General features: G+C 43.8%; 1 protein-coding gene across 3 annotated transcripts in view; it reads right to left on the reverse strand.

Moving 5' to 3' along the window:
• Nucleotides 1-15,109, reverse strand: part of LEMD3 (LEM domain containing 3) — a 52,100-nt gene extending 36,991 nt beyond the window's left edge. For all 3 annotated transcript variants that reach the window (XR_014227837.1, XM_082308299.1, XM_082308298.1), the window contains exon 1: nt 13,503-15,109. Coding sequence is in view for 2 of the 3 variants with exons in the window: in XM_082308299.1 (XP_082164425.1) it covers nt 13,503-15,054 (1,552 nt within the window). In the remaining variant the exon portion in view is untranslated. The remainder of the gene's footprint in view (nt 1-13,502) is intronic.
• Between the last annotated feature and the right edge of the window lie 908 nt (nt 15,110-16,017).

Genomic DNA, 16,017 nt, shown 5'->3' on the forward strand with positions numbered 1-16,017 from the left:
GATTAAAATATCTTAATCTGTGTAGTATCTGTAGATGTGCCAGTACTGCAAAACTGAAACAGAATAGTTGTCTGCAAGTCAGTTAAGAACATCACCTTTTTTAAGCAAAAAGCCTTATAAAATAAATCCAGAACTGCAACAGTTGCCAAGACATCAGAGCTGACTTTTGAGGGAGTTTCCTCTATATTATTGCCACATTCACTCCAAGAATACTGCTGCTGGCTAGAATCTACCGTACTGAAGTGCCCATTTCAAACAGAGCTTTACCTCAGACTAACAGTGATACCTCAGGCTAATACTGATACCTCTGACTAACACCTGCAAATATTAACAAAGAGACTGCCTTTCCTTCTTCCTGGTCTCCTATTCCCTAAATATCACCATCAACTATAGCAAGACTTAGGGGGGGGCGGGACGGACAGGGACGACCACAAAAAACCTACAGTGCTATAGTACAGACACTGCTTGTTTCAAAAGGAAGAATGTGCAACCTGCATGCATATATGAAAAAAGCATGAAAGTTCATTTTTTTCCTACTAGAAGACCCTGTGAAAATAACTGTATGCAACAGATGAAGGAACAAGTAAATGAGCCCAAGCAAGAACTGATGCAGCCACACCAAGAAACAGAACAAGCTTTAGACCACCACTATCAGCAAGAAACTAATACTGCATCTTACTTCCCCAATTCCATAGACAGATGAGAAATGTGGGCAGAAAAGATTTGAGCAGTGTTTCATACTCCTGACTCGGGGCGGGGGGGGGGGTGGGGGGGTGTCATCAGGAGTATCAAGAGCCAGTCACCAAACACTCCAGACAATGCTTCCAGCTGCTACACCCACCCAGGAACTGGTCTTCACCCCAAATTCTACCTCCTCTATGCCTGCATTGATCTCAATGAAGCATACTCAGTACAAGAGCAGACTTAAGCAAGAGGACGTCAAGCTGCTAGGTTATTTACAAAATCATTTTTCGTGATCTGTATTTGCAGAAAGTTACAACAATTCTTACAATAAAGTATCTTCTCCAGTTTTATTTCTATCAGTGTAAGGAAAGGTTTTATAGCAACATTTTTTTTACACTATACTTAATGTTTACATTAAAAATTACATTTTTACATTATATTACAAAACATACTGTATTTCAATGAAGAAACAGCCGTCTGTGTTCTATTAGGAAAAATGGCTTAGGAGAAGCACATTTGCTATGCATTGTAAAAATTAGGTAATACTACATTCCTTGCACACATATACGCATTGTCTCCATTATAGGCTAGTGTTTACATGTAGGAAAAAGAAAGAAAAAAAACACACTAAGACTGCTTTCAGCAGCAGTTGCAAAACATTACCAGCAGAAACCTTAGACTTCAGACACCTACCAGCATTTTACAACGGGTAGAGGCTAGCTTCACTTGCAAGAGAATCGGAATAGCCTTCTGTAATAGCGCTTCTCTTTCATTCTGTGCTCCCTCCCGAATATTTTAGCTCTCTACACTTTGTAAGGTCAAAACAGAGCCAGGACCTCAACAAATGAACACAAATGAAAAAAAAAAAAAAAAGATATTCAGATGCAGGGGAAACTCCACCTTGAAAACACAGCAGCACAAGCAGCTCAATGTTAAATTAGGAAGTGGTCTGCTTTCCTCAAACTCCAAAGTTCAAGATGGAAAGCAAACTCATAAAGCATGTGTTACTAAAACACAGGTCTAAGAATCAATGGGAATCTGCAATTAAATATTAAATCTACTGTTACTCTGCCAAGGGGCCCAGTCTGGATAGAAACACTCCTGTGATCTCATACAAGCAGGAAGAATTCCTGTCTTGATGAGTTTTGACTGAAAAATACATAGTTATAACCTCTTCTTCCAGATAGACTTCAGTTACAAAGTATTAGTAATACACTATAATAGTATGAACAGTTTACAGCATCCAAAGATAACATTCAAATGGAGAGCACTGACAGAACTCTTAAAGAGACCCTCAATCATGAGAGCAAAGACATTAACAAAGTCAAGATAAAGATCACATAGGGATTTTTCATATTTAAAACTGGGGGCGTGCTGTGCCTCTGTCCTTTTAACCATTCAGAACACATTGGTCTATCACTGCTTGTTGCACTAAGAGCAGCAGAAGTGCTGAGCAATGATCTATACAACTGAACACAGCAGTAAAACTCTGAAAATAGGTGCCCTAGTGTATCCTAGGGAGAAAAAAAAAAAAAAAGAGCTTACTCCATGTAAGACATACAGACGTAGCTGCTAGCAGGTCTCTTGCCATGACAAAGATGAGCTTTCACAGAGGAAGCAGCAGCCAGCTTACCAGAAGTACCCATATTAGCTAAACAGAAGGAAAACTGCCCACCACGTACAGAAGTCTGCAGAGCTGAAAACCAGGATGAGCTCAGCAGTAATTCAAGGCTGGAAATTAAAGAAAGTAGGCAATATTCAGTAATTTCTATTTTTACTCAGCTGGACTAAGACTCTAAAGAGTCAGCTAACCTTCCAGGCTGTCTACCATACCAGCTGCATTTATTTGATAGCAAAGTGGCTGATTCAAATAAAAATTATTATGTGAAGGGAACAACTGGGCTACCACACAGCCATACATCACTATTATCTTTATATATATGCCCTGCCTTTAGGTCCTATACTCGGCTGAAGAGTCCGCTTGAACTAAGACTTCCAATATTGTTATCATAATTGTTTATTAATTAAACAGGTTACGCCTGTTAGTTAAAGGGTTACATTATCAGCTCATGGATTAAGCTGATGAATTTTATAGCAGTACTGTGTGCACTTCTCCTGAGCCAGGTGTATCTAGAGCGGAGGAGGAACCTATCTTGGCAAGAAACTCATCTGCCATATAGAAACAGCAAAAAAAGAGGATGGAAAGGAAGAACAAGTGACTCTTGCCGACATCTCAAACACTGGGGACTGTAAAACCTTACCACATCATCGGCTATTTGTAGATACACGAGAACTCTGTAGAATGTAAGTCACTACATAGTAGTACAGAGCTAGGTGCTTAAACTATAAAACAAAGTTTACAAAACAAGATTTTTAACTCTCCTTTCTCGAACCATTTATCTCATGCTTAAGGAAGCATAGCTGGCCATATAGCTAGTAGTCTCATGCCAAGGTTTGTGTAAGCAGCTCAGTACATTCCCATGTCCTGAATGGCAAAGAACATCACGTGCTAATTCACTCCCTTACAGGAGGGATAGGCAGACCCTATTGAGCCTTTGGTCCTCAAATCACCAGGACAGCTCCTCCCCAGTGCTGCTACTTTTATGCGATTTCCCTCCACAGTTTGCTCTCCCTCCAAAGGAATGACTTTAATACCACACATCTTATACAGCGGATTAAAACAAGTCTGGATTTAACATGCAATTGTTTTATTTTATCCCTACTTCATGTGCACTTGTACTCAGTCTGCACATTTTTGTTGTTAGCTCATAAGAGGCATCTTTAGCTGAAGGTCAAGAGAAAAAACACAGTATTTAAAGTTGTACATCAAAAAATGCATTAGCCCCTGCATTGTCCAATTCCGAAGTACACAGACGCATTAATGCTCAATATGAACAAGCTAAAAAAAAGCCTAGAGCATTTCTACAGGGAGCACCACCTTTGATGGAAGTCAAACTTAGACACTGGTCATAATACACTTAGGATCACCACATCAGACTGTGCATATACACCTGCCCATTCTGAATGAAAGAGCTCCCAGGACTACTTAAAAGGCTGGTATTTCTGGTTTGCAATGAGAAATGAAGAACTACCGACTCAAAGGACACTGTACAGAGTACAACAGTATGGCTCTTTCAGATGTTCTCAACACTCCATTTTATTTTTTTCTGCATTTGTATCAAAATGAACATTTTTTGTTATTATATAGAAAACACAAAGTACCCAAACATGAATATATCCTTTAGATACAGCTCAGATTCCCCATTTCCCACAGTGATTTAGGAACACCTTTATCCAAAGCTGTTTTTGCAAAAGCAGTACTTCACATGCTTACAGATAAGAGAAGCAAATCCCCAAAATAAGTAGCGAGACTAGTTCCTTCTCCAGAAGGAAATCTGCATCTCTAACCTCATTTTCTCAGCTAGGCAGTCTCCCCACGACAGCATGAAGTTCCTTTGACACACACACACAAAAAAGAAGCACACGCCTTTTCAGCTTTTTCCTTGAAACACACTACGCCTCTCACCTCCAGAAGCTCTCTTGGATCATCAGGTGCAAACCAATACAGAAACAGACTAGGATGAACCTGACATCATCCTCTCCTCTTCTTTTCAGGATCCCACCAAGGAATTCCATAAATAATTTTCTCTTATTTACAAAGTAACAGCAAACTATTTCCAAGGAATGTGCAAGAATGAGAAACAGCACAAGCAAGACTGCCAGACTGGCCCCTCCCCAATAATTCGGTTTGACTGTGGATTTCCACAGCCTGAAAGAGGCCTCTCAGGGGTTTGTCACACATGCACCACCCAGTCTGTCACTCAACAAAATTAACAAACACCCTCTTTGGTTGTCTGAAGCATGACACCTGAAAAAGAACAAACAGCCCAGTAAACTTTTAGATGTAGGTCAAATGCCAGAGATGAACAGGAAATTTCACGATGAATGTTTTACCATTTCCCAGAAAATATCCTGGAAATTAAAAAAAAAAAAAAGAAAAAAAAAAGAAAAAAAAAAAACCACCAAACACCACCACATAGCACAACCAAGAGCTGTTTCAGGCAACACTAACAAAAAAAAAAAATCACATATCTACCTTTTGATACTTGAAACCCTCATTCACAGTAAATGGTCCATTGCTCAATATCTATTGACGAGTTTCAGTTCTAGCTAGACTTCTGTTCTGCATGACCAACAGTATGTACATATTCAGATAAAAATTTGTTTGATGAAGTTGTACTGTGAGACATGAGAATACTGGACATGAGAGGTTGCGTTGTGCAGCCTGATGATACTGAACAGACACGGGTATTACCGAATGAGTGTGCTGTGGAATGTTTTATTGTTTGTGGAATGTTTATTTATCTCACTACATAGTGAGATGATGAGTATTGAGGGGACAGATGGTTCAGGTGAGTGGCTTTAATATGCAGTCTACTGAAAATATCCAAAAGCTAACATAAGCAGTTATGAAGTCAATGGACAGTCTGAGGCTTCTCCAATAAGCAATTCAGAGATTTAACTGACCTTCAAAGAAACACTTTTCTGCGGAGAAAAGGAAAATTAAGATTTAGATAAGGCCTTAAAATCTAGTTTGAAATAACACTACATTTATCCAACTCATCCCAGCAGTCCTCTCGTGATGAGGTTTTGTTCAATCGACTGCCTAGCAAGGACAGGCTGATGCTGCATTTACCCACAATGCCGCGAGTCCAAGTATAAAAGTTTCTTGTACTTTTTCAATAAAGAAAAAGTTAAGGGGATGTGACCTGTATATAAACCCTGTCTTAAGACTTAAATGAATAAAGGCACTATGAAGGAAGTCTTAGTATGCATATAAAACAATTATTTTCTAACAAGCCATCTTCCAATTTTTAATTAAGTAAATGGCCTTCTCTAAGACAGAAAAACTGGCCTAAGAATTGGGCTACAATCCTTCATTTATGAACAGACCTATTACTTACTTATCTAGCACAGCACCACTACAATTCAATAGATCTTGTAGACTACTTAGGAAGTTTTAATGCCACTTAATTCAATGTTAGACCTCTCTTTTTAAAACCCTACCTCTTCTCCTCCCCACATTAAACAGCCTTTATATCAATTCAGTCTGTCACTCAGAGTTCATTTAAAGCAGCTAAAGGAATTTAAGACTCTAAAAAGGCAGCTTTATTCAAGATACCTGTGTTACAATATGACCCTCAGTAAGTAGAAAATTTGATCCTTTCCTCTGCAAAAAGAATTCATCTCTGCAAAACACCAGACATAACAGGACATCTCCTCCAACATACTAGGCCCAACAGGCACAGCACATTTGCCTGTTTCACATTTAGCATGCATCCACACTCACTTGCTCCTTACCCTCTTGCCCTCCACAGCAGACTGTAAACACACAGCAGAACAGAGAAACAGCACTAAATAGCATTGTGGGAAGTACAGCACAGTAGCAGGGAAGATGGCAACGATAAGGGTACTGGAGAAAAGGACCCACCAAAACCGAAGTGCAGCAGTTTGGGGCCATACTATTTTTCCTAATTACAAACAACACCTCTTGGTGAAGATTTCTTATTCATGCCATGGTATGCTCAAGTAATCTAAATATACTTCATTCAATCTTCCATCTCCATTACCTACATTTATCTTCAACTCCTCCAGCCGGGCTTGGGCAGGAGGCCAACTACCTCCTCCCGGGGGTGGGGGGGGGGGGGAAAGTTGCAGAAACAACGAGCATCAGAAATGGCGGGGATGGAGAAAATCGGTAACGAAGCGAGGAGGAGGAGATGGAGCTGGATCGGTCGTGTCCTGAGGGGGAAACCGACGGAAGACTGCGCTGTGGCCCTTGACTTCAGAGCATGCAGCCGCGGACTGATCGAAGTCGAAGAACGATGTTCGCGCCTTGTGTGCCTCCTGGCACTGAGAGAATTCAGATTCAGAGATTCCTCCAGCTGGGCTGAGCAGCTTACTGCATTACTTCTACAGAATCCCTGAAGTTTCTAGGAGAGAATGCTAGCAATATCTCAAGACTAGAGATGCAAGCACCCAAAGCCTTGATTTGCCTGGATCGAAAAACTGTACAAATATTGAGACAACATCAAAGCAGTATCTTAACTGAACAGTCAGCTGTACAAAGAGGCCATACTTGCATGGAGTCAAAGCATCAAGTTTGTTTTGCTATTCCCCATTTTCTAGGGACAGCACACTGACATCAACTGCAAAGCCTTCGTGTCATCAGTTTCCTTCAAGAAGTTGATGGGGTTTTTTTTTATATATTTACAACAGGACTCAACATCAGACATCATAAACTGGAGCAAACCTTCTACACAAAAAGAACCTATAGAGATCAGCTTTCAGTTGTGCAGTGGTTCTTCAACCTATCCTTCCATCCATCAGTATGCTGCTTTCCATCAGTAACACTTCCCCTTTTCCAAGTTTTTCTAAAACAGAATTCCTCAGTGAACAGAAGCTGTCATGGTTACTTTGATCAGTGGCAGAGTTACACTATGTCCTCATTTATTATAACCACAAAGGCATTGCCACTTCCTCCCACAACTCTAGACCTACCAGCAGCAACAGTAGGAGCCAAGAAAGGAAGAGTAAGGACAAAGATACTACTACTGAAGTTCTTAGCAAACATGCAAGTCCCCTGAAAATCACCTTTTTCTCCTTAATATACCTTGATTTCACAATCTCTTAACCAGTCAACTTACTTCCCTCAACCTACCACAAACCACAACAGACAACTAATTTTACCAGAGAATATAAACACCCACAAGAACTTTAAAGGTGTAAGGAATATATGCCTCATGATTACAATGGACTCTGTGCTTCTCCATAGCACGGGAACAGCACTTCCATCAACAAAAACTGCTGTACTTGCTTAATTTACTTGCCTAAGCTTTTTTGTTAAGTGACAAAACTTTCTCAAACAGCAACTCTGGCCTGTTCATATCTTCATACTATTTCTGAAGCATAAGTCTAGAAGCATGACAGGGATCAGCTCGGTATGACTCTAGCACTCCTGCCAGCTTAGCTGGGTAAGCAATCAAGCCAAAGTTTTGTGACCTACTACTCCCAGATGAAACACAGATGTCAACAGGAATTAAATGTACATGATTTTTTAGAAACACAATTGGTCCCCAGGAATAGAAAGACCGTAGGCCTGATTCTCCTCTCATACTGGGACACTTAAAGATTATGAAGCAGTGCAAAGTGGGGCTCCTACAACACTAAATTTAAGTCCCTGGGTATCATGGACTCTTCCTTAAAATATTTCCGTTGCATCTATTATCGCTGTATGCATCTGTCCTAAGCAGAAAGAAATCTGCATTGCACTTGAAGAACACTACTAGAGTTGGCAGAGGTTTTAACAGAACAAACACAAGTTTCCTTCTTGCTTTCCCACTCCTTTCTAGTCTGCATTGCTTTATAAGCATGCAAAAGTTGCAACCAGATCTGCTTTCAGATCCTAGATCCACCTTAGTTTTCTCACATCAGAAACCAAATTTTCTTTTGAGAAAATTAGCATGCACTATGGAATGGAGTGCAAACTTTCAATTAGTTTTTGATACCTAGTGAAAACAGATCCTGACAGAGCTCTTCAGCATCCCTGCTCCCCAGACAAGTAATTTTAGTTCCAATTTCTCATGACTGACTTCACAAAAAAGCATAGCCTACAACAGTAGCATTGAAAAAATGTCATTGTACGAATATCTAAAGTCATGGCATAAGAAAAGTTTTGTGCATGTCTGCCAACAGCAGCACATTTAAGATACGAATGCCAAACAAGATAATTCTAAGTATTCTGAACAAAGTATCAAACACACCTATCTCCTTAAAAAACAAAAATGATGCAGCTTCAGAATGTCTGTTTCAAATACTGATGAACAATTTTCATATTTATACTTTATACTACAGATCTGCTGCAAAGGTAAATAGACTGTGTATTAAAGGATTTGAAGTTGTCAGCTAAGATGAACTATTTTGCACTATGTAACAATTATTTGGACTTTCCTGGGTACAAGTCTTGTCCAAATTCATTCCTCCTGTTCCTTTGTAATTATTTGTTTAAGAGTTATTTCTGATATACCATAAGGAAGACTAGAGTTTAAAAATGTCAAGAATCCTAAGGAAATTTAACTATACTGCCTGGCTTTACCTTATGAAGGCAGCCTAGGGTTTTTTTGATCTACTGATCTTAATCCAAAACTCACCAAACCACAGAAGTGAGATCAGCTACGAGACAGATTAGTCTAAGATGCACATTGGGATTTTCTTTTGTATAACCTAGAAGAGAAATACTTGCTAACGAGAGTTTAAAGCAATATACAGAAAGTGAAACAGAGCTATACGCTAATATGTCAATAGAAGAAGTGGTTATATTGCCAAATACAAGTCAGAGCATTACTTGCAAAGCACAAGCAACATTAAGAGCCACACAACACAGGAACTCCCCAAATCTTTTGCTTCCTCCCTTTACTATCTTCTCTTCTATAAATATTTCTTATCCAAAATTCATTTTCCTCCATTGAAGCCAACACTGTCAAGAAGACAGACTCTTCTGAGAAGGTGATCTTAGAAGGCAAGTAGATTTGTAACAGTTATCTGTGAAATACCACAGCACTTCAATAGCAATTTGCAGGCCTGTGAGCATAACAGTCATCTTCTTGTCTTTTCTACAGCAAGTCTAACTTCTCAACAATGAAATTCCCTGCATAAAATTCCATAGAAGTTTTAGCACCTGAGAGATTTAGAAGTCAAGAACAAAGGAACATCAATGGAATCAAATTAAACTCTCAGAATTGTGATTTGCATAAGCTTCCACTTGCAATACACACAACTGCTAAGTTTCCCTGAATTAACATTTCAAAAACACAAGTTGTAGCAAATATAGTAAGGATTATTCTCCTAGCAGTTGTTTTGTTACAACTATCATAGAAACACCAAAATTACTAGCAAGAGATGACATTTTCAAAAGCCTCTCCTAATAAGTACATAAGATATTAAACAAGACCTACCTGCAAGTTTTAAGATTATTTTTTGTTGTTGCTTTTTTGCTACATCAGCCACTCTCCAGGCAAAGTACTGGAGCAGAAACAGTGAGAGTAACTTAAATGCCACCTATTTCAGATTACAACCCTAAACAGCACCTGTGCTAGTGCCCTCATCTTTCAGAAAGTAAACCAGACCTGAAAGCAATGTCTACTGATCTGATATCATTATCAACCTTCCATGAAAAATAACTTCAGAACTAACTCCCAGGAGCAGTCACTTGAGACGCTCAGAGTAACATCATAAAACAAAACCAAAGAAGTTGGAAGAGAGAGACAACTCTTCAGGGTTTGAAGAACCCCAGGAAGTAGACAAAAGTCAATTCTACCATTTTCTGGGCAAAATACTAGGCTGGCTTGGCAAGAAGTTGATACAATTCCACAGTATTTTGAACGCAGGTGCAAGCAGAACATGCTTCGCAGCAAGAGCCACATGAATGAGGTTACCAGCATCAAGCCCAAACTGATCTTCTCTTTTCACATACAACACTGTCAGAGAGAGCAAGCAGAATATGCGCTTATGCATTAGTCTTTTATGTAAGCTTAAAGAGTAGTTTAATTTCAATGCTTTAAGATGCTTTAGGAAAAGCCCCATAGATATTTATCTGCATTTTAGACAGCTAAATGCATAAAAACCTTACCCCAAGTGACCAGATGTAGGTTAGATACAGAAGAATTAGCCTAATTCTGATTTGTCTTCGAACATTTCATGCCGCATGTGCGGAAAAACTAAAGCACTTCATAGCTATTTTAGAGCTCTGAATAAAAAATCATTTTAATATTATGCATGATATAAGCAACAATCCTCTTCTGAAGTTTTCTGCATACCACTTCTCATCTATGTTATTTTACCTGGCCTAAATTCAACCCCAACACCTAGTTTTAAGCCTCCCCCGTTACACACACCTCCTCTGTTCTCAGATTACAGCCTGACAACTATTCTAAGTGCTGATATTGGGCGTACTTGGTGATAAATATTTTTCAATGTCACGCATATAATATCACTTTATTTTGATTGAATTCCATTTTAGGTAATGAACAACTATGACAATGAACATTAAGCTCATTGTACATCTTTCCCTGCAAAGTTAAAATAAGAAGCCACACAAATATACAAATAACTGCCTTTTTTGTTTTCTTACAGTAACTATGATAATTATGGAGATGGGTACAGTGCAACTCCACTGAATCCTAAAACCTTTTACGGTAATAGTTTGAAGTTGAAAATAACCAAGTTTTTCACAATCAAATCATTTTCAGCCAACATAATCTTACCTACAGCCAGCTAGGAGACAGAAAAAACTCAGTATCCAATCACCTAACTGAAAGGTTGTTTCTTGAGATACACTATTATTTTTTAATAAAAATGGATGAATCAGTTCTGCTTCTATAATGAAAACAGAGAATACACCCACACAAGCAGAAGAGCCAAAGGACTCAGATGATATTTAAGCTTAGGGAAGCATCTAAGAGATGACAGGTTTCTTTCCCTTCCCAGTAGCAACCAGTCTTTATTGGCCTGTCTTGTCTGTTCTTGCCTGTTCTACAGACCTACCATATTTTCACTGCATATGCCCATTTGAGAAGTAAGAATTTAGTGAGCATGTGCTGAGCATATGGGCAAGGTAATTCCCAGCTCATTCCCACATTACTTAAAAGAAGAGGCCCGCTCCTCTTCCTATCAAAGGAGCTAGCCACAAAACCTGCTGTTCCTTTCTTCCCATGGGCCCTATTGCCCCTGTTCCCATTTGGTAAGTTGCAAAACCCCGGGGGCTGTTAGGAAGGACAGATGAAATTTCAGTGCCACTGCCAGAACAATTCTTCAGGAAATCCACTTTCAGGAGTTCCACTGAAAAGAGAACAAATAGGAACAGGTCAAGAACTGGCTTAATTGAACCATCAAGTGACACTGAGCTACCAGACCTTTGGCTGGGTAGCCTAACCTAAGCAAAAGGACAGAAGAGAACAATTTTCCCTATGTATCAGTTCCAGCTGGGTTAACTTTTTAAGAGCAATATACTCAACGCAGTGATCCCACATGCTCTATAGGAAAGTTCACACATTCAGAACGAAGTCTTCTTCCAAGACAAAAAGTTGAGTGGATTTCTTCTCACAGTATTACTGTTATCTGCATAGCTCAGACATTCAGCTTTATCAATTAGCATGGCAGGAGAGCTTTAACTCAACCACTGAATTTCACAGTCAGAAAATTTACCCCAGTAGGCTGACAGAACTTCTCCCCTATTAAAAATCATCAGATTTCACTACTAGGAAAAAAAAAAGTAATACACATTACTAGAATTACACAGCTTATCAGTACGTAAGAAAATTTATGTATGTGCCTAGCAGTTATGGCCAGAAGTTAACCACAGAATATGAGTATGAGTAGTCCCAACAGTCACACTATACTCTATCTAATTTTAGCCCACCTGTGTATGCTCACAGCCTTCCCAAAAACCAAGACTGAACAGTAGTTAAGAGCCACGTGGACAGCAACGAAACCATTGCAAATGCCGCTGTCCTTCCTAAACACCAAATCCTTTACTCCCCCCACCAAAGAGAGTAAAACAGAATTAAGAACTATTCTGCTACCATAATGTAATGAATAATGTTCAAAAGGGGGAGGGGAGGAAGAAAAAAAAAAAAACAGCCCACACTGCTATTTCTGCCCTGTAACATCTAGCAGATCCCAATCTAACAGTGGGATCACTCCTTACAAGGCACTGTATACATGCCCACACATGAGCATACAAATCCTCTACTATCTATACAAAGAAATACATGCACACGTATACACCCCACACACCTTCCTCAATCATGTCAAGAAAAACACAAGTCCCCAAGGACCTTCTAATGCTCTCATGTCCCAAAACTAACTTTTTTGCATAATTTTTCATTGCTTCTGATGAGAAATTAAGGCAGCAAAGACATGATTTCTTTCTGATGTTAGAATCTCCACTGTCCATTTCAGAGCAGCCAAGAATTTAATTAGCATGAATCACCACCCTTAGGTGGTACGTTTCCATTTTCATATGCTTTGTGAACAGAAAATGGTAGTTTCTAAATCCATTCCAAGAAGTTACTTGCACGTATTAAAGAAGCTCCCAAGTAATTCACAAATAAAAAAAGAATGCTCTGAAATTCAAACTAAAGCACAACAGTATTTCAGGTACAATCATACTCTCAAATAAATTTAGGAAAAAAGTACTTACTAGAAAACAATACACAATAGGCCCAGCATTCACCGCACAAAGTTTGTTGTAGTGTGTAACATCATCTCAACCTAGCATCCTTTTCAAGCCTCAGTACACATAAATGAAAACAACCTTCTTCATTACCAAACAACTAGAGTCAAATCTTAGCCCTGCAGGAATCCCAGGTGTCTAAATGTGCATGATTACTTCTGTGAGACTAGCATAAAGCTTTACCTTGTCAATTCTCTATTAACCATACATCTGCTACATTGAAAAAACACACATAAAATTGCTTTGTGAAGAAAACATGCTAGAAAAGAAGGTATTCATAGACTACAGCAGGGAATGCCAGGATTTGAGTTTATCCTCAAGTGCCTTGCAAGCTTACTATACCAGCTTGCAAGGTATGTACTTAAGGAACGACAATTTCTCTGTGCTCCATCCTATATAGAAAGATTATACCAAGGTGGAAGCCAGAACTGCTCAGTAAGGGATGCCTGGGAACGCAAAGGTGAATTAACAGTTGTATACCCAGATCGCAGAAAGAAACTGCTCTTACCCTTCACCTAATACTTACTGTTGACTCCCACATCCTCAGCTACTCCAGAACCTCTCATTCTCAGGTATGTGAATCCCAGTATCAGAAAGAACAAGCATGCAGCAGTTAAGAGGAACATGGACAGGTAATGTGCACTGAAGCCTCCAGTGGTGGATACCTCCTCTCTTTTGAACTGTTGCAGAAGCTCCTCCTCGGGCTCTGAGAGATTCTTCTTGTAGGTGTTTTTCAGGTAGGTATGATTTGAACCCGTATGATTGGAGTGGTTGAGTCTCAGGGAGGAGGTGGTTCCACCCGGGGGAAGGCTATTAGTAGCTGAATAGATCCTGGATTCAACATTATAGCTACCAGCAGCACCGCCGAGAACATGATTATTGGTCGCTTTCCCAACGCTGCCTGGAGGCTCCGTGATTTTACTGCTGTCCACGTCCGTCAGCGGCGGTGGCAGCAACAGTACTGTAGGGGATTTCTTAGGTAGGCCAACGCGGTATCTGGGGCTGGGAGGACTGGAGTCCAGATTTTCACATCCTCCTCCTCCTCCTCCTCCTCCCCCCGCCGCCGCCTCCTCCCGATTCCTGCCCCTGTCTAGACTCCCGGCAGCAGCCGCCGCCTCCGCCGCCGCCGCCCTGTCATTCGTTACGACTACACCAGCACCACAGCCTCCGCCAGCCCCTTCTTGGCCCGTCTCCATCACGCCAGCGCCGGCTGCAGCGCATTTGCTTGTTATGAATGGAGCAGGAGACTTGCCGAGGCTCCGTCTGGGCCGGCGAACTGCAGGCTCCTCCTTCGGTACCTGCTGCTTGGCCCTCGCCCCCGCCGCCTCCTCCTCCTCCGAGTCGGAGTACTTGTCCCTGCCGCCGCCGTAGGAGAGGAGCCGGTTACCGTTCACCGCCCGGTTCTTCCAGCGCTGCTGCTCGCCCTCCTCCTCCTCCTCCTCTTCGTCGTCCTCCTCCCCTCCCTCCTCCTCGCCGTCCCCGGGCTCCCTCACCCCCTGAGCCGCCGCCGCCGCCGGTCTCCTGGCCGCCGCCCCCCACCAGGCGCTGGGCTTCCGCCTGGCCGCCTCCTCCGGGGGGGAGCTGTTACTCACGCCGCAGGCGCCCTGGGGGGCGGCGGGCCTCAGGCCGCGGAAGAGGGGTGAAGCCCGCTCCCTCCTGCTGCCGGCGCCGGCCTGGCTCCGGGGACTGGTTTCCACATCCGACTCGTCCGAGCTGAAGCCCAGCAGCACTTTGCCGCCCCCGGCAGGGGGTGCTGCGCGGCTCCGGCCGCTCCCGCCGGCAGCCCCGGGGAGGTAGGGGTGCTCGGCGCCCACCAGCCGGGCGCCCGCGCCCGGGGCCGCTCGCCCGGGGCCGCCGCCGCCTCCGCCCGGCGCCGCTCCGGCCCCCGTGTTATTGTTGTTGCTGTTCCGGGTCTTGTTGGCGCCGCTGCGGGCCCCAGCCCGCTCGTCCTCGCGCAGCTTCTTCAGCTTCTTCAGGTAGACGGGCCGGGTGCTCTCGGTGACCGGCCCCGGGGAGAAGCCGAAGCGCCTCAGCTCCGAGAAGAGCTCCTCGTCCGTCAGCTGCGCCGCCGTCGCCATTTTCCGCTCGCCCCGCCGCCGCGGCGTTTCCTACCCACGCGCCGCGCCGCGCTCCCCGCCGGAACTGACGCGTGCGCACTCGGCTGTGGCCTAGACCTGCCTGTCACCCCGCCGGCACCGCCCACCGGTGCGGGGGCGGGGCCTCGCGCGGCGGCGGCGGGAGCGGCGGCGGCCCGGCGGAGCGGCCCCCCCTCCCCTCGCCCCCCCGGTGCCGGGCCCGCGGGGGGCAGCCCCGGAGGCGTTTTCGCCGGGGCCGGGAAGCGGCGGCGTGCGGAGCCCCCGCGGGCCCGGGGCCGCCGGGCTCGGAGGCGCGAGAGCGGGGGGCGGCTGGGGCTGGCGGCGGCCGGGGCTGGCGGCGGCCGCCGGCGGAGCTGGAAGGGCGGGTCGAGCCAGAAGCGCGCCGCGTTACACCCGCCTCTAAACGGGCGTTAAAACGTGATCGCAGCCGGGTGCCCGCTTGTCCGGGGGTGAACGGCGGGGAGAGGCGTCAGGGCGAACGCGGGGCGCCTCCCGCGCCATCTCCGGGTTACGAACTCAGCCTGACGGCGGCTGAAGGCGTGGGAGGGCCGGGCAGCGCGCCCGCTCCCCGCGGTGGCCCGGCGGACTTTCCCCGGTCGGCAGTCCGGCATCGGGGCAGGGCGGCTGCGGGGGGACGGGGGGCCGGTAACGGCGTGAGGGCTCCGGGAGGCCGCGTCCCCGCCGCCAGCGGCGGGGCACCACCCTCCTTAAGTTTGCAACTGCCGGGATGTATGTTGCTCTTTCCTGCGGATTCTGCAGATTGTACTTTTCTCAAGTACAATCCTTCAGATGCATTGCAGTTGAAACTATCTCTCTAACTGTGTACAGAAATGCGCACTTGTCAAAATGGTTGTGCCGATATAAGGAGATGTCGTACTGGCGTTTCTCAGAGCGTGAGGTGTGCGTTGGCCCTTTGGCCGCAGAACCCCATGTGGGGGCTTCAAA

Source organism: Platalea leucorodia (assembly GCF_965183815.1).
Source record: "Platalea leucorodia genome assembly, chromosome: 4".
In the NCBI taxonomy this organism is placed as follows: domain Eukaryota; kingdom Metazoa; phylum Chordata; class Aves; order Pelecaniformes; family Threskiornithidae; genus Platalea; species Platalea leucorodia.